The 17,986-nt window shown below is 39.3% G+C and overlaps 1 protein-coding gene across 1 annotated transcript in view; it reads left to right on the forward strand.

Moving 5' to 3' along the window:
* MYRFL (myelin regulatory factor like) overlaps positions 1-17,986 on the forward strand; it is a 115,974-nt gene that overhangs the window by 84,750 nt on the left and 13,238 nt on the right. The window contains exons 16-21 of the mRNA XM_021923357.2: positions 5,473-5,636; positions 6,578-6,641; positions 11,364-11,449; positions 14,946-15,020; positions 15,128-15,168; positions 15,286-15,465. Of these exons, the coding sequence (XP_021779049.1) occupies positions 5,473-5,636; positions 6,578-6,641; positions 11,364-11,449; positions 14,946-15,020; positions 15,128-15,168; positions 15,286-15,465 (610 nt within the window). The remainder of the gene's footprint in view (positions 1-5,472; positions 5,637-6,577; positions 6,642-11,363; positions 11,450-14,945; positions 15,021-15,127; positions 15,169-15,285; positions 15,466-17,986) is intronic.

A 17,986-nucleotide genomic window follows, 5' to 3' on the forward strand; every position in this document is an offset into this window, starting at 1 on the left:
GCTCACTAACAGCTCTGGTTTCACGAATGCTTTCCTGTTGTTTTCATGTGCAATACACTTGCTGGTGTGCCTCTAGTGCCCATTTAGAAAACATGCTCATTCTGTCCATAGGTACCCTAACTCCATAGCAAGTCTCAGTAAGTAAAAGATTCTTAGGTGAATTGAAGCAGTTGCCACCTTTTGCTTCACAATCTCATTAGCAAATTTTGGTAGCAAGCTGATTTAACCATTTTTACATCACAACTGTAAAGTTGTGTTTCAGCTGAGGTAGTGGACCCCATTTAAAACCGTTAATAGCTGGACAAAGTACAATAATTAATTGGGTTCAATTACAAAATGGTTAGTTGTCAAGGATGAGCATCAAATGGGGAGACTTTTCAAAATGCCCCTCAGCCCTAATGGATCCAAACTTCTTTAAAACTTTTTTTTTTTTTGGTAGAGATGGGGTCTCACTCTGTTGCCAAGGCTGGTCTCGAACTCCTGGCCTCAAGCAGTCCTCCCACCTTGGCCTCCCAAAGTGCTGGGATTACAAGTGTGAGCTAATGTGTCTTGCCCATGAATCCAAGATTCTACATGGGGTTCAGACATGTGTATTTAGAAAAAAGTTCCTCAGGCATCTGTGATATGGGTTCTTGGTTCAAATCTGCTCATATAGACCTAATCACTTGCATAGAAAAGAACATTTTCAGAAAAACTCTGGATTATAGTTTTGAACATATTTATTATACTGGCTTCACTCTGACAATGGGGGACAGAAGTCAGAACTCCAAATATTTCAGTAAGTGTCAACCCCTATAATATGTATTGGAAATTTACTTTTCAGTAATTTACTATTGGATAGATCCATAAAGTCAGAGCCAGCCATAATTATAATCAGGAAAGTGGTAGTAAATTTCCTCTCCACTTTTATTTTCTCTTGAATAGGAAAACATATGAATTATCTCCTTGCCTATTGGATCCACCTGTAAGATATATGGTACTGGCAAATTTGAGTTGGAGAAATTAAAGCTGACCTTTTATCATTATTGACAAGTAACCAGGCAATTGCAGCCATTGCTTGTAGCCTATGAGGCAGTATTGAAAGTCCTGTTGAGGAAAACACTGCAGAAAGAACTTAACTGCGGTTTAGAGGGGACTTTATTATCATTCTCCATAGTCTGCTTTGGCTTGAGTGAAATCACAAATTAATGTATTAAGCAATTTTTTTTTTAAAGAAGAAGAAGCCGGTTACCAAGGGAAAAAAAAGAATATCAGTAGTGTCAGTGAGGATGGAGAGAAGTGGTGGCTTTGGGAGATTTAGGATGCGGAACTGACAGTCCTGCATGGTAGATTGCCTGCCAGTGAGCAGGGTGCAGGGAGGGGTCAGAGAGGACGGCTGCAAATCTGTTTTGGGCTGCTGGTGGACATCAGCTGACCGTGTGATCTACTGTAAATAATACAGCTGTATTTACAGTGTAAGGCTCTCTACAGGGTAAACATAGTAAATAATGATTTAACATTTGTTATGATTTGGAATCGTAGAATGCTGTTTCTATCTTCATAATTTCTGCCTTATTTTTATTACAACAAATTTTAGAGTAAAGGAAAACCTGTACCAGGATTAGAAAATTTAAAAGGGCTTTTGTCAGGAGATTTTTGTTTTTGTTTTGTGATTTAAAAAAAAAAAAAAAACCACTTTTAATGAAAAATTTCAAATGTATAAAAATCCAGAGAGAATAGTAATGAAACCCCATGTATGCCTCACTTAAATTCCCCAGTTATTCATATCAATTCTTGTCCAATCTTATTTTATTTAAATCACTCACCAATTACCCTCTCCCACCAACTGGATTATTTAAAGCAACCTCCAACATCATACTATTTTATTATAGATTTTCAATGTTTTTTTCTAAAAGAAAAATGGCCTCTTAAAACCAGAACCACTATAACATTATCACACCTAAAAATGTACAGTAATTTCTTAATAGTATCAAATCCAGTTGGTGTTGAAATTTCCCCAATTGTTTTTACATATGTATATATAAAACAAAGAAACAAATACCTGCAATAGTTTTAGTACACATTGAGGATTATTGCCTAGATTTATTGTTCCATTAGGGGTTGGAAAACAGTGATATTCTATCATTTCTTCTTTATTTATTCTCTGGAATTTATTATCTGGAATTCTTCTTAAATGAACTTTCAAATATGTAGATTTTATATAGGACAGGCAGGATAAAATTTTATTATTTTATTTACAAGATTTTTAAAAAATGAGTTAAGCCCTTAATGTCTCCCAAAGGTAAATAATAAACTATTTTTAAAAATTGAATAGGATTTTGGATGCTTTTAAAGCACATTTGATTCTTTGTTCTCTCATGGTTATTAGTCCTTCGATGTTCTATCTTTGGCCAATGAGAACTTCTTCAGTTAGCTCCTGAGTCATTTTGACCCAACCACAGTACTCTATGATAGCTTCCTTATTTTCTCATATTGGAAGATATTCCAGGTTCACTTCAGACTTATCCTACCCCAAATCTGGAAGAGTTCCAGGTTCACCTCAGACATACCCTACCCCAAATCTGGAAAAGTATCCAAAATCTGGGTCCTTTCACTGGGAATGGTATTTAGAGACTACAATGAGGAGTCTTCATTGTTAGTAGGTGGGAAGTTTTTTTTCCAGTCCTTTTACTTAACATAGCTAGAAAATATCTTTTTCTTTTAAGAAATGAAATATATCAGGAATTCATACTAATATTTCTAACTTAAATTTAGATTTGCTAGGCTTTTACTAAGTGTTTTAATTTTATGTTTATATCTCTTTTCTTAAATGCTAAAAATCTTGGTTTATAGCACTATTAACTATGTATTTGTTTTATCCAAATGTGTGCTGTCTATGCATGTATACTCCATCACTATTATTACTAACAGTATGATTATTGAAATTAAGATTCCCTTGCTGGTTGACTTTTTTTTTTTAATTTTTATTTTTTTGTCTTTAGGGTCTCTCTCTCTGGGAATGGGCAGTCAAATTACTATGTTTTGAAGTCACTTAATATCAATCTTCTCTGTAAGGTTAAACCAGAAACTCAATACCCAATTAGGCTTATTTGTTTTATTTTGCCTTCTATTTCTAGGGGATGGTTTTTAAATTTTTGTTTAGTTTTTATATGTATTTAAAATACCCGCATATTCTAAAGGTAAATTTATAAAACAAGGTACATTCAGAGAATCTGGGTTCTATCCATTTCACCCATCTTGTTTATTCCTTTCCATTATGTGTAACAATTTTAAGTTAGTTTTTGGTTTATTCTTCATTTTATTAACGTAGATATGTTTTGTATTCTTCTTATACTACAGACTTTGCTCCATAACAGCATATAGAGATATTCTTCCTTTCTTTTTACAGTTGCATAGTATACTGCTATGCAAATGTACCACAGTTTATTATCAATTCCCCTATTAATGGACATTTGGTTTGATTGTGATCTCTTTTATATCTTACTTTTCTCCAGGAGATCTATGGAATAAACTCCTAGAAGTGGGTTTACTGGCTCAAAAATAAAAATATATGTAATATTGCTAGATATTGCTAAATTCTACTCCAGAGTGGTTTTATCAATTTGTTATTTGGATGGTTTTTGAAGGATGTATGGTAAGACTTCAGAAAAAATGTAGGGTTTTCTGATGACATTTGAGAAGCCAAAACAAGTCTGATTTTTTTGTTGTTGGATTTTTTTGTGTTTTTTTGGTAAGTTTTCTTAAAGCAAACATAGTCCTCAGAAATCAAGCTTTTGGTCACTTTGCATCCCATGTGCGAAGGTTTTCTGCTTCCATAAGCTGCTAACTCATAGCCCTTTTCAATTCACTTGTGTCCATTCTTACTGAGCATTTCCTGTGGGCAAAGGCGTGTGCTAAATGCTGGTGAGATATGCAAATCAATCAACATAATTCTGCCCTCCACAAACTCATGATCCAGGTGGGAGACAGACACATAACATCTGATACAAGGCAAATGGCCAGCTGATAGAATTGAACATGCTTTGAGGACGTTGTTGAGTGACGGGTGCTCTCTGACTAGTGGTCTCTGGGAGATACTGGGTATGGTGGGATTTGGACTGGCCTTGAGGAAAGGTATTTTTATCATAGGTAATTATGGGAGTGAGGTCTCAAACACTGGAGAGTACGGGGTGTTCAGGGGCCTTATCAGATCTGTGTGGCTGCTCTGGGAGTTTCAGAGAGTTCTCCAGTGTATCATGAGATACATCTGTTTTTGAACTGCATACGCTAAGCCTTGAATCTGGAATGTTCAGCTTTTGATTCTTTCTGAGTGATTGCTCTACAGTGTTTGAAACCTCAAAGCTTCAATTTGGATGATAAGAATCTCAAAGGCACGGAGCCCTGAGTTTGACCCTCAACCACAATACAGTCTCTATTGCCCTTGAACCCAGTCTTGGACCAGCCTCTCTGCAATTCAGAAAGTGCTGTGGGATTTTGAACTTGCAAACAGAGAGAGAGACAGGAGGAGGGGTCATGGGGTTGGGATATGAGTTGATAAGAGCTTTCCAGCTTTTTATTATGGCTGAGAGATGGTCACATGTGTTCATATGACAACTGAAGTGTGTGGCTGCTGAAGAGGATGGCCTGGACTCTCTGGGTTTGGTTGGTCTCCCCTTTCTTTTTCTGATGTGTCATTACATTTTATGAACAGGAAGAAATATGTGCTTTCTTTAAAAAAATTGCTTCAAAGTTAGGCTACAATATAAGCAGTGTACAATAGTTCATTGGATGTTGAAGCAGATATTGACACCTCAAGAATTATCTTCTCATTTATAGATGAAGAAATGGAAGCCCAGAGAAGTTATTGCATTTTGTCTGGAGTCTCACATCTAGTAGGTGGCAGAACTCAGAGAAAAGCCCAGGTCTTTGTTCCTTCTTCCCTCATATGAACAATTTGATGCACATTTTACAAGGGAGAACTGGAGTCATTTTCTAGGAATTTTGGTGATTAACAGAAAATTTAACATTCAGAAGCCTGTTCTGACTTTCTTTTTTCTTTTTCTTTTTTTTTTTTTTGAGATGGAGTTTCACTCTTGTTGCCCAGGTTGGATTGCAATGGCGCAATCTTAGCTCACTGCAACCTCTACCTCCCAGGTTCGAGTGATTCTCCTGCCTCAGAATTTTAAATATGGAATAATGGCCATTGAAAATAAATCTTTTGCCAATGTCCTTCAGCTCCTTTTTTGAGTTACAAGGTCATATTTTCATTTTATTGGAAATTGAACAGAAGCAGTTTACCACACAGCCAGCAGTTTAGCAAGACTGCGTTAGGTTTCAAACCTCTGCAGATTTATCTTGAATGAACTTGAAGATGTGGGTGTCTGTAACCATTTTCAACGGTATATTCCAACTGTCTTTGAATGGACTGTGGACAGCTTTGTAGTCGATCTCAAATTGTTAATTTATGGACTCTGTTTGATTTTTCCCTTTTAGGACCAGATCTTTATGGAAAATGTAGGTGCAGTGAAGCAACTGTGCAAACTAACTAACAACCTTGAGGAGAGAATAGAAGAGTTAGAAATATGGAACAGAAAGCTGGCCCAGCTAAAGCGGCTCAGTAGTTGGAAGTCATCAGCCAGTGAAGCAAGCACAATCAGGTACATTCAGCCAGGATTGCCATAGAAATTTGGGGAAAGGAGAGAGTGAGCTCTTTCCAGAATAAGATCAATCTAAATGGTCTTTTTGATCAAACAGCAACTGCTACTTTCTGATAATGAAGTCTGCATTTTTCTTTTAGAATATTTTGGAGCACAATTGTCTTATGTGATAACTTTCTTATTTTTTTTCTGTTGTTGGTTTTTTTTGTTTTTTTTTTTTTTGAGTGTAAGTTTTGTTGTCATCCAGGCTGGAATGCAATGGCGCGATCTTGGCTCACTGCAACCTCCTTCTTCCAGGTTCAAGTGATTCTCCTGCCTCAACCTCCTGAGTACCTGGGATTATAGGTGCCCGCCACCACGCCCGGCTAATTTTTGTATTTTTAGTAGAGACAGGGTTTTACCATGTTGGCCAGGCTGGTCTTGAACTCCTGACCTCAAGTGTTCCACCCACCTCGGCCTCCCAAAGTGCTGGAATTACAGACGTGAGCCACCATGCCTGGCCCTGTTGCTGTTTTAAAAGTGGAAAAAAACCAGGAGACATCTGTTTAGTAGCAGTTGTTACAGGAAGTGCTAAATTTTCACATAAGGGTGGCTTCTCCTTTAATGAGGAGAAGTGGTCATTTCTAAATTTAGAAAACCATGTTTGGTCCTCAGGGGAAGACTTTTTGTTATTTTTTTCTTAATTGCTTAAGAAGGTAAATGCACATTTCCTGGGGTTTAGTTTTGAGAAAAAGAGAAATATAATGTTTAATTTATTCAGTTATACTTACTGAAGTTCCTTTTCGCAAAAGGAACTCTCAATTACCATGACTTTTCCATTTCAAAATGTCACTGTATTGCAAAAGAAAGTCATATTGCTGTGTTAGTGACAGGCTGGGCCTTTGTCATATATCTCCTGGAGAGGTATTTGAATAGTAACCAATTTTCTCTCTCTTTTAAAGCAAATCTAGCAGAGCCGTTAGTGCATCTTCTCCAAGAAGGGCCGTTCATAAAAAAAACAACAAGGTAAATAGACAAATTTACAATGAAAGGAAATGATATTTTCTACTTAAAATGTCTTTAGAGAAATCAGTCAAGAATTTTTTTCTCATTTATTTGTTGAGAAAATCCGTAGTTTGCATCCTTATGTACTACATGTGTTTAAATATTAGCCCTCTAGTAGATATTAACTGGCTTTTTAAAGCAAAGTTTAGAGAAACAAGTACAAAATATATTAATCTCAGAATTATTATCTGCAAGTTTTTGTTTGTGTTGTCCCCTTCAGGCGAAAGTCAGCAGCCTCAGCATACAGATGGCCTTGTGCTGCCAGATCTGTGTACATGCCTTGACCCCCACCCCCTTATCTTTGGCTTTAGGAGATCCCAAAGGGACTTTAGTTAATCCTCAAATCCCTCTTTTCCCTTTGATATTTAGTACTAAATATGCAAATGGAAGAATAGGTATTCACTTGCTGGCAAAGGTTAAAATGTGATGGTTTTATTAATGAATAAAGAAAGTATTTATTAAGTAGGATAGTATTTATAGTTAAAGCGAAGGTTAATCATTTATTAACTTGAAGGACACCCTCTCCATCACAGAGAAATATCAGTAAGGGAGAAGCTGCAATACACCCTTCCTAGCAGCACTTCATAAGTAGCTACAAAACTCAGCTTGCTCCCTCTGATCCAGCAGTGGCCCAAAGGTGGCCCTTCCCTGGGGAAGATATCCATGACCTTAACTGACACCCTATTAAAGGTTGACCTGATGCTTGTGTCACTGCCTCATTTTACTCTCTACTCCTCATGCTATACTGTGTTGATTATTCTAAAAGGATTCAGAAAGAGTTCAAAAATTCTTCTACTAAAAACAAATAAACTATTATGCAGCTGACAAGCTCCTTAGTGTATTGACAAACACAAATACCCAGGTAAAAATATATGTAGAATTGCTCTGGGGCAAGTTACTCAACCACACTGGGAAATAGGGACAATTATAATATTTACACAGATTGTTGATAGGATTTAAATGAGGATTAAGGAGCTACAGCTCTGCACAGCACTCAGCACTTAGTAGGTTACTCAATAAACACAAAACACGAAAAATATTGTGTAGGAAAGGTACCCTTTGGACTAAATAATTTTCAGTGGGACAGAGGGAATGGTATCCACATCCATGGCAGCCCTGATAGATGCAGTTTGGTCACCTGTAATCTCTGTAGCTCCCATCTTGCAAAATAAGAGATTCTCTTTATTTTGCAGTTATCTCAGAATATTAACTAGAATATATGGCCCATGAGAGCAGGCTCATTCTCATGTCACTAGGACTAGCACGAAGTAGGCACTCAAGAAATATTTGTCAGATGAATACCTGAGTGGAGAGCCCAGTATGAAAATATTCCCTGAAGTATGACAACTTACATTAAAAAACATTAAGTGGTTCAGTGTCTTGGGTATGTGGGTGGGGTATAAGCTGAGGTGTGGTCCCAGGGTCGGGGACTCATGTAGGCCTTAAAGAGCACCCATTCAACTCAGAGACCTCTTGCTGTCACTGTAGAGGGCCTGTGGGAGGCAGAAAGGGTGAGTCAGATCTCTTCTAAGGAACTGCATTGTAGCCAGGGAAGATTGGAAGAAAATACAAAGAACAGTTGTACGTGGATGTCATCAGTGCTGCAGAGGCTCAGAGTGTCAGGAGGTTTATGAGAGTTGAGCCTTAAAGGAGGAGTAAGCTTTGGCTAGACAGCGATGAAATTGAAGGAGAAGTTACAGATGGAATGGCATAAATGAAAGTCTGGTGGCTGGAAATGGCTTCCTTGAAGGATTAGGTGGGAGTTGTTTAGGGAAGATAGTGGAAGATAGGGCTGAAAATAAAGAAGCCATGAAGGCCTTTTGAATAACAGCAATATCTAAGTTGTATAGTTTCCTTTCTTTAAAAACAGACAGTAAAAAGGAGGCAGCATAGCATTGCGGTTAAGAGCATAGATTCTGGAGCCAAGTTTTGGGGGGTTCAAATTCCTGGCTGTGTGATTTATTAGCTGTGTGATCTTGAGAGAGAAACTTAGCCTTCCTGTGTCTCATTTTCCCTATTTTTAAAATGGGGTTGATAAAGGTACTTGCTTCATAGGGTTGTAGAGGATTATTGTGAGGATTAAATAAATTGATATATGTAAAGCATTTGCATGGCACATAGTAAGTGCTACATAATAGTTGTTATTAATGTGTTCAAACTCAATATTTTAGCGAATCTCATTTCAGGCTTGTCCAGGGAGCTCAATAAAATACAGATAACTAAAGTGCTTGTTCCCTCTGTGCTGACCTGCTAAGAGATCTGAGCTCTTCCTGTGAGGTTGACTTTTACTTCCATGCTACCACCCATCTCCTAGGTGTCCTGTGTTCCTTGGGGACTCTGTGGGTCATTGAAATGCTTGTGTGTGAGTGGGGAGTGGTATTCTGGAGTAGGGTGGGGGTCTTGTTAATGAGCAAATTGATGCTGTGGGCAGTTAGTGGGTCTTACCAGATGGTAAGAAGCCTGACTGGGCCCTGCCTTTACTTCCACACGGCTCCCAATGCTGGCCAAGATGGTGTTCATTCTGGAGGAAGATTGAAGTCTCCTGATGTAGCTCTCATTTAATCAGTAGGGTTCCTCTTTTTTCCTTCTCTTTCTCCACCTCCAAGAGGTAGGTGGGCCATTCTGGCTACAGGTAGGACTCAGGATGAGATAGGAAGCTCCCCAGGATTCAAATAAGAATTCACTGACTATTCGGAGGAGGAGAGGGAAAAGGAAAGAATGAAGATGGCTGGGCATGGTGGCTCACGCTTGTAATCCTAACACTTTGGGAGGCCAGAGTGGGTGGATCACTTGAGCCCAGGAGTTCAAGACTAGCCTGGACAACACAGTGAGACCCCATCTCTACAAAAAATTAAAAAATTAACTGGGTTTGATGGCTGTAGTTGCAGTTACTAGGGAGGCTGAGGTGGGAGGATCGCTTGAGCCCAGGTGGTAGAGGCTGCAGTGAGGCAAAATTATGCCATTGCACTCCAGCCTTGGTGACAGAGCAAGACCCTATCTAAGAAAAAAAAATGAACATGGGTAAATACTTTTTATTGTCCTACCTCTTACAGGTTCCCAGTCCCCACTCTCCCCCAAATAAAACCTATTGAATAAGAATTTTACATTTAGGGCATTTAGGGTTTTCTCAAGCACCGTAGTAATTCTATGCACACCTTAATTTGAGAGACATTACACTGTTTATTGGATATACCTAATAACTCTGAAAAGTAAGCAGGTATTATTTTATTATTCCTATTTTATTGATAAGGAAAATGAGGATCAATGACATTTAGATAACTTGAAGACTCAACTCTAAGTCTGACTCCAGGTCTTAGGCCATTTCTCTATATTAGGCCAAAGGATTTTGAGGAAAAGCATGGAGACTTAAAATAATTCAGTAGCTGTGAGGGTAGATCGAAGGGGAAAGCACTTACCCTGAGACTAGTCCTATTTAATTCCAGTCAATTCAACAAATTTCATTGAGTTTCTCCTCTGTGCAGTACACTATTAAGATGTCCTCAGAACAGTTTCTGTGAGACCTCAGAACAGTATAAGCCATTGACTTCTTGGTCATCACAACAGCTTCCAGCTGTACTTATGGATGGCTCAGTTACAATAGCCCTAAGGGATAGTGTACTTGGTAAAAATGGTATAGTGAATCCTACACCCCTACCCTATACTACATGGAAGAACATTTGCTTTAGTCGGATAGCTAGCCCAATAAATTAAACCAAGAACGAATTTAAAATTATTATCACCTTATTGTACCCAATAAATTAAACCAAGAACCAATTAAAAACTATTACCACTTTATTCTAATACCCTAATAACCAAAAGCATGACTCTATCCTATATCCCCAGAAGGCAGCAGGCATAATACTCCTTATTGCATTTATAGGAAACTCATATTTAAGTAGCACCTCATTTAAGTGGGCAGAAAACTCCCATCTCTTCAGCCAGATTCCCCAGCAATTGCAGAGCTGTCATTCTGTAGCTCTTGGCTTCCCCATATGCAAGTTTGTATGCCAATATGTGTCAGTCCTAAAGTTTTGTCTCATTCACATACTGGAGACTATAATTTCCTAATTTTCATGTCTCCTATAGTGTTGTACATAATGCTGCTCAATAAATATTGTAGAATGAATATGAGAATAAATAAGACACAGGCCCAGAGATATCTGTATATAGAGGTGAAAAATTGAATACTGGTGTTATAATTTTAAAAAGCGTTTAGTGGGATTTCATTCTATAAAAACCTTTTTCATCATTTGTCATCATACCTGAAATCATTCCATTGGAATTCATCTCTTCATGTCTCGAAGATCTTTTGATTTTCAAAAGTATCCTACTCAAAGAGATGGACATCTGTGGTCTGACAACATCTCGCCTCAGGTCCCCCTTTCTCATAAAACTGCAAAGATAAGTGCCCAATGACTGGCAAAGATCATTGTCTGCAGGATGTCTGGGAAAAGGGAGATTGCTGTAGCTTGGAATTTCAAGGAAAGGGAGGTACTTGAGATAGACTTTGAAAGAATGTTGTTTTCAGAGAGGCAGGGAGGAGGAAAGAGATGTAAATTGAGGCAAGCACTCAAACTATCCCAAGACAGCAGCAAATACCCGTGCTGGGAGCAATTCTCCAGGCTCCCTTCTCACAGTTAGAGTTACTAATTTATCACTGCTCATTACTGAACCTTTTTATAGGTTTATCTTTCAGGAAAAAGACGGGCGTGTCCTAATTGGGTTTTCCAGACCTTGGTTATAACTCTGATTGCTGTGATGGCATTTTGGTAAGAAAAACTTCACTGTTATGCCATGTCAAGCTCTTTTGTTCCTTCCCATGTTTCTTTTATCACATATGAACTGGGGACTTGCCTGTTTACTTTGAAGACAAGAAGCCTTTTAAACTAGGCCCTGAACTTTGATAGCGTAGAAATGAGGGAACCCTTTTTGAAAACTCTTATTTTGAAGAAAAAAACACAGGCTTTCTGCCTTAAATATGACATGATTTTTTTTCAATTAACTGCTATGTTTAGCAACAAACTGTGCCTTTCGTGTGTGTGTGTGTGTGTGTGTGTGTGTGTGTGTGTGTGTGTGTGTATCTTTCTTAGCTTTGCAAATTCTGTTTTCTTTTCTGTTTTGACCTTGGAGAAAGAAGTAAATAGGAAATCAAGTATAATCCACTCTCCCTTGGTCACTCATATTTATGGTAACTCTCCTGGATTCTTCAGTGAAGACTTTTCACCAAAGGGATACCAAGATATACCATGTGATGGAATTGTAGCCAAATCTACTAAGCAGTTAAATCAAGCAAATACAGTGAGGACAGCAGTATTTGGTATGCAAATTGGGCAATTGTTGATGCCATCCCTCCTCTGCAGCCCGCAAAGGCAGGCCTTTGCTAGAATGCAGGGCCCTTTCTCAGGTCTCTAGGCTTCTGCTGCTGTGATTCCCCTCCCCCACCACACTGGGCCTTTGAGACCTGGTCATCTTGCTGTGTTCTCTTGCCTGTCTTCTCTGGGCCTTTGAGTGCACCTGGTTTTTTCTTAGTCGGACTATTCACATGGTGAAAGGATATTTATCTGTCACTCAAAAAATGCTTTGTTAGCCTGGGAAAGGACTGGCTTCTGGGGCCTGTCTTAGGAGAGACAATTATTCTCAGGGGCAAAGCAAGCTGTGGTCTCAAAGTGCTTCCAGTTGCTTGACCTAAAGCCGCATCCCAGCTACAGAAGATAGTGTAGTTTTATCAGTGCCCTTCTTGTTCCTTAGTGTTTTCGCTTGTGACTTGCTACTGCCCACTGTAGGGAGACACCCAAGTATTTGACACCACTACCTAGAATTCCCATTAGAAGCCTTTGCACTTTTCTTATTCTCCCAGGTGTGCTTGTCTTCTCCTGCTGGGATTCCCAACTCAGGAAGAATGTGAACCTCTATCTTAGTGGACATACTTAGCATTCTCTGGAGACACAGATTCCCCAGTCCGGTAGAAAAGTTATAAGAAGTCTAATTGTAAGGTAAAGAGACTGCTTTTTAAACACACTTATTAGATCTTATTATTTCCAATATTGTTTACCACTAAGACTGCAGATGGTAGGTGTTAGGCTTACTATCTTGCTTCTGGCATGTGGTACACCTGAGTAGGATCAAAACCAGGGTTTGCCCCCAAAGAATGGAAAAGATGTCCAAAGATGTCCTAGAAGTTTTCTGGGCTTTGTGTTGAGGCAGATGCTGGACACAAATCATAAAGAGTATTTTAGTATTGGAATGGGGAGATGGAGCGTGGGAGAGGTAGGAGAACAAAGAAGGGGAGACTGTGACACAGGATTTTTCTCAGCCTTTTTGCTGGACTCACAGCAGCAGTGCCCCATCTACTTGGCTCGCTGTGCTGCTGAGTGGGAGCACATGAGAGAGTGAGTGCAGGGTTTGGTCGGCCACTCCAGGTGCTGATACAGGAGCAAGCTCCATGCAAGGCTCGTGGCCAGTCCAGGCATGTCACCCCAAGGTGAATGTGGCAGTGCCCTGGTAAGAGTTCCTGGGACCCCGAAACCCCAGAGCAGGTATTAGTGTGCTAATTAGTGCTTTTAGCTCTGCCATCTGCAGCCCAATGCACAGCAGCGTGTTAGCAGTTTAGTTGACCCCTGGCTTTGTCACATGGGGCAGCTGCCCACCACTGGTGAGGGCAAAGGGTCAATGATACAGCCTTTCTTGGTACCCATGCTCGGTGAGTCCCAAGCTCTTGTCCAGCGTCTAAGAAGAATGAGGTCATGCTGATGATTGAAGGGCAATGAAAGCAGATAATTTTATTGAGCAAAGAAAACAGCTCTCAGCAAAGAGGGGAGCTGAAAAGGGGATGGAAAGTTCAGGTCATCTTCCCCAAAATCAAGTTGTCTCTTCCCTGAAGTCAGGTCATCTCTTCCCCAAAGTCAGGTTATCTCTGTCTCTACTGACTGAGTCTGGGGTTTTTATAGGCACAGGATAGGGGCAGGGCAGGCCATAGGTATTATTGGAAAAGGCAGCATTCGATTGGTTAAAAGGTATTATTCAGAAAGACCCACTTGGGAGAGAGTGGGAAAACAGGAATAGAAGTTCTCACTCTGGGCTGTGGGTTTCAGGCTGTTTTTGGCTTTAAGGTGGAGTTTCACTGGGGACCCAACCCTGTCTGCCTAGGATTTCTCTGCCTCCTGCCTCTATTAACTGGACCACAGCAAACAGTTGCCACGATGACACTATAAATTCTATCTGACAGCATCTTTGGGGTTCAGCAACACTTTTCCCAGGCAGAGCTGTGCCTGCTGGGCAGTAACCAGCTGCTGCTGAGAACACTTTGGGAATTTGTTCTTTATGAGCACATATGGCACAGTTTTCTTGTGTATCATAATAATGGTAAATCCAGCACCTTTGATAGGAAGCAAAATAATGAGGAGTCAAGTTTGGAAAACTGGGTGTGAAGTCAAACTGGCAAGAAGTCAAGTCAGGTAACTCTTTCAAGCCTAGCACAAAATGGAGCTGTAAAGCCATCAGCAGACTTTCTGTGTGACTTGTGAGAGGATTCTAAAGATGTCTCCCAAAGAGGAGAACACGAAGTATTTGGATGCATGAGGATTATTGGGAATAGCTTCCCAAGGCTCGGAACTCTTAAGAAAAGCTTCCGTTTGTTTATATAAGTTCCAGTCATGGGGGAGAAGACATCCTCATTGTTTTGAAGTCTCACAGTGTGGAAACAAATACTTTCTTGCAGTTCTTTTCCTTCCTCTGACCTATTCAGTGTATTGTGCTCTGAAAAGACAGGCAGCTGGAAGGAAGATGTCAGAGAAGCAGCCAGAGGGTTTGGCCTCCACAGCTGACTAGACCTGTGCTGCCTTCCATCTCCCGATGCGACAGTGCCGATGCCCTCCACCAGTGGGATGCAAACTGGGCTCTGACTCTTTCCTGCAAGGAGCAGTTGCCTCCAGCCACTTACATGCTTCCTCTTGTAATCTTCCAGTAGTGACAGGCACCTCTGAGACAGCTTGCCAGGGCTGGGGGGCTGCTCTGTGGAAAAAATCCATCAGCATGGAGTGTCCCAGGAGCCTCTGCGCTCCAGGAAGCTGAGGGCTTTTTCTCTCCAGGGCAGAAAAGCATAACTGTGCTGGTTTCCATGGTGTTTCTGTCAGCCGAGGCCACCCCCTCCCCCCTGCTCCCATCTGTGTGGCCTGTGAGAGTACATCTCTGGCCAGCTGGATGTGTGAGATATATCTGGAAACAAATCTGCCACATAATGCCTTTTTTTTTTTTTTTTTTTGACAGTGCCTTGACGATAGTCGCCCTTTATATACTTAGCTTAAAAGATCAAGCCCGACGTGTCCCAAATCTACCTCCAAGGTGAGAGTTCAGTTCAATTTTCTGGCGTAAAATTCCTTTGGAGAGAAGGATTTTTGCAGGCCTCATTCATTAATCATTTCATTCTTTTTCTCCGACAATATCACAAGCTCTCAGGAGCCGGCTCTGCTGTCCACAGCCTCCTCCTCAGGTAAAGGCTTTACATTCCTCACCCTCAAACCTGGTTTCAAGTGAACTGTCAACAGAAGAAACCAGCGTTTCAGGTTAACCTTCTTGCTTCCCCTCCCCCCTGCCCAATGCCTTGCAGCACCTAATACATCCCTGGCAACCACACCGGCCTCCTTACAAGTACCTGAAATTACTTTCTGTGAAATCCTGCCATGTCAGGAGATTTATTGCTGCCCCATCTGGGGAATGAAAGAAGTCTTTTCAAGTCCTGTGCAAAGACAATCTGAAGACAAGGAATTCCATCAGAGGCAATGGTCAGGTAAATGATGTTCGAAGAGAAACAACTAGAGCTTTGAACTTGAGGTTGTTTTTCTTGTCACAGTTTACTTAGATGGTCATTAATGGTTCCAGATAATGGTTCCATGCTTCTATTTGGGGTGGCAAAATCTTTAAAACACAAATACACAAACTATCAATCATCTGTAATATTGAGTTACTTGCCCAGGAATGAAATTTTGGTTGATTCAAGTACTTATAATTCTCACCAAGTGAAAGGTTCTCATTTGTCCATTGCCAACAAGGATAGTAATAGTAGCACAAGTGAAGTAATTACATGCACGTGGGTGGATTTTTTTTGGCTCATTTAGAATTTTAAAAATGATGTGGTATCTGGGCTCTCTGCCCAAACCAACTAGGGCAAAACGTAAGAGACTTTGGAAACTCTAATTTAGAGTTCAGGGTGAGATTTAAGGCAGTGAAAAACACAAGGTTGGCATTCCACTTTCAGAATAACTTTTTCCTCTTCCTCCTAGGGACACACACATACATACACACATACCAATGTTTTTCAAGTAACAGAATTTTCATGGTAAAAAAAAGTATAGAAACTTAATCAAGGACTGCAAGTGTAATCATATCCATAAGATTATATACAAGTCTTCCAAATGTATACTAATTTATTACTGTTTTTAAAAATTTATTCTATATACACATATTAATAAAGAGTAATATTAATGATGATGCTAATAAGGATACATATTACTGTGGCTTATTGATTAGGATGCTGTCATAACAATAACTCTCAAATAACAGTGGATTCTTATGGCAAAAATTTAATTCTGACTCACTCTATATATTAAATGTGAATCAAAAGAGGGTTCTTAGTCATCATGTCATTTAAAGTCTAGCTGATGAAGATTCCATCACAATAATTATTTCCACAGTCTCCATAGTAGTGGTAAAAGAACAAGGCAAATTATGTACTGGCTCTTAAAGCTTCCACCTAGGTATAACACATGTTACCTCTGCTTATACTTTATTGGCCAAAGCAGGTCACGTCACATTGGTCATGTCTAATTTTAAAACGGATGGGGAAGAACAGACCTAACATGTATGGAGAAGATGAACCAGAATACTTATAAGTGGTGCTAATGACCTACGTAGAATATGGTCAGTGGTTGAAATGTTGGGGTGCAATGTCATTTCCTTTTCCTTTTGACATTATTGCATATCCTAGTCTTGGTTAAATAACTTACAAGTTGTCATCATCATCATCATGATTATCATGTTGTAATGAAGTATTACTCTATGCAAGGTACTGTCATAAGTAGTTTACATGAGTAAATCATTTAATCTTCACAAGCCTACAAGAGAGGTGCCATTATGATCCCAATTTTTTTCCGGTGAGGAAGCTGAGACACAGAGTTCTTTCACTACAGCAATAGGAAGCATTGAGCTTTTCTCATGAAAACTATTTTTGATTGAACTTAGGAGCAGATGCATCCCTATAGAGTGAAACTAAAGCTTCATTTTAAATAAAGGAATTCATTTCAGTCATCTTATTCTCAATATTTTTAAATATGAAAAAATCTAGAACTACCACAGAAATCCCCAAGACTTTGATCCCTTGTGAAAGCACATGGAACCTTGTGGCTGGTAAACACTTTTCTTACTTTGGGAGCCCATGCTGGAGACACTTGAAGTTCTTTTCTGAAAGCGGTCCTCGGAAGAGACCATCTCACCTATGAGAGATGTACTAATAACAGATACTGAATAGGAAGAGGTCGTAGACTGGTCCACTCTTCATTTTCAAGGGTTTCTTGACCGCTGAACAAGTTCATTCCTGAAGTAACCAGCTGTTCACATCAAGGGAATATAGTCATGTGCCACATGTTTCAGTCAACAATGGACCATATGTATACTAGTGGCCCCATAAGATAATAATTGAGCTGAAAAATTCTTATTGCCTGGTGACGTCTTGATGATCCTGACCCTGTATAGGCCAGGCTAATGTGTGTATTTGTACTTTAGTTTCTAATGAAAAAGTTTAAAAGTAAAAAAAAAATTTAATAGAAAAAGCTTATAAAATAAAATTATGAAGAAAGAAAATATCTTTGTACAACTGTACAATGCGTTTGCGTTTTAAGCTAAGTGTTATTGCAAGAGTCAAAAAGTTTCTTAAAATGTAGAAGTTTATAAAGTAAAAAAATTGCAGTAAGCTAAGGTTAATTATTTATTGAAGAAAGAAAATTTAAAAAATAAATTTAGTATAGCCTAAATGTATGGTGTTTATAAAGTCTACAGTAGTATCCGAGGCCTTCAGATTCACTCACCAGTAACTCACTAATTGACTCAGAGCAACTTCTAGCCCTGCAAGCTCCATTCATGGTAAATTCCCTGTACAGGTGGACTAGTTTTTGTCTTTTATACTTTATTTTTTACTGTACCCTTTCTACGTTTAGATATATTCAGATACACAAATACTTACCATTGTGTTACAATTGCCTACAGTATTTACAGTATAATGCTGTACAGGTTTGCAACCAAGAAGCAATATAGCC

The sequence above is a fragment of the Papio anubis genome, chromosome 9 (genome assembly GCF_008728515.1).
Source record: "Papio anubis isolate 15944 chromosome 9, Panubis1.0, whole genome shotgun sequence".
Lineage (NCBI taxonomy): Eukaryota > Metazoa > Chordata > Mammalia > Primates > Cercopithecidae > Papio > Papio anubis.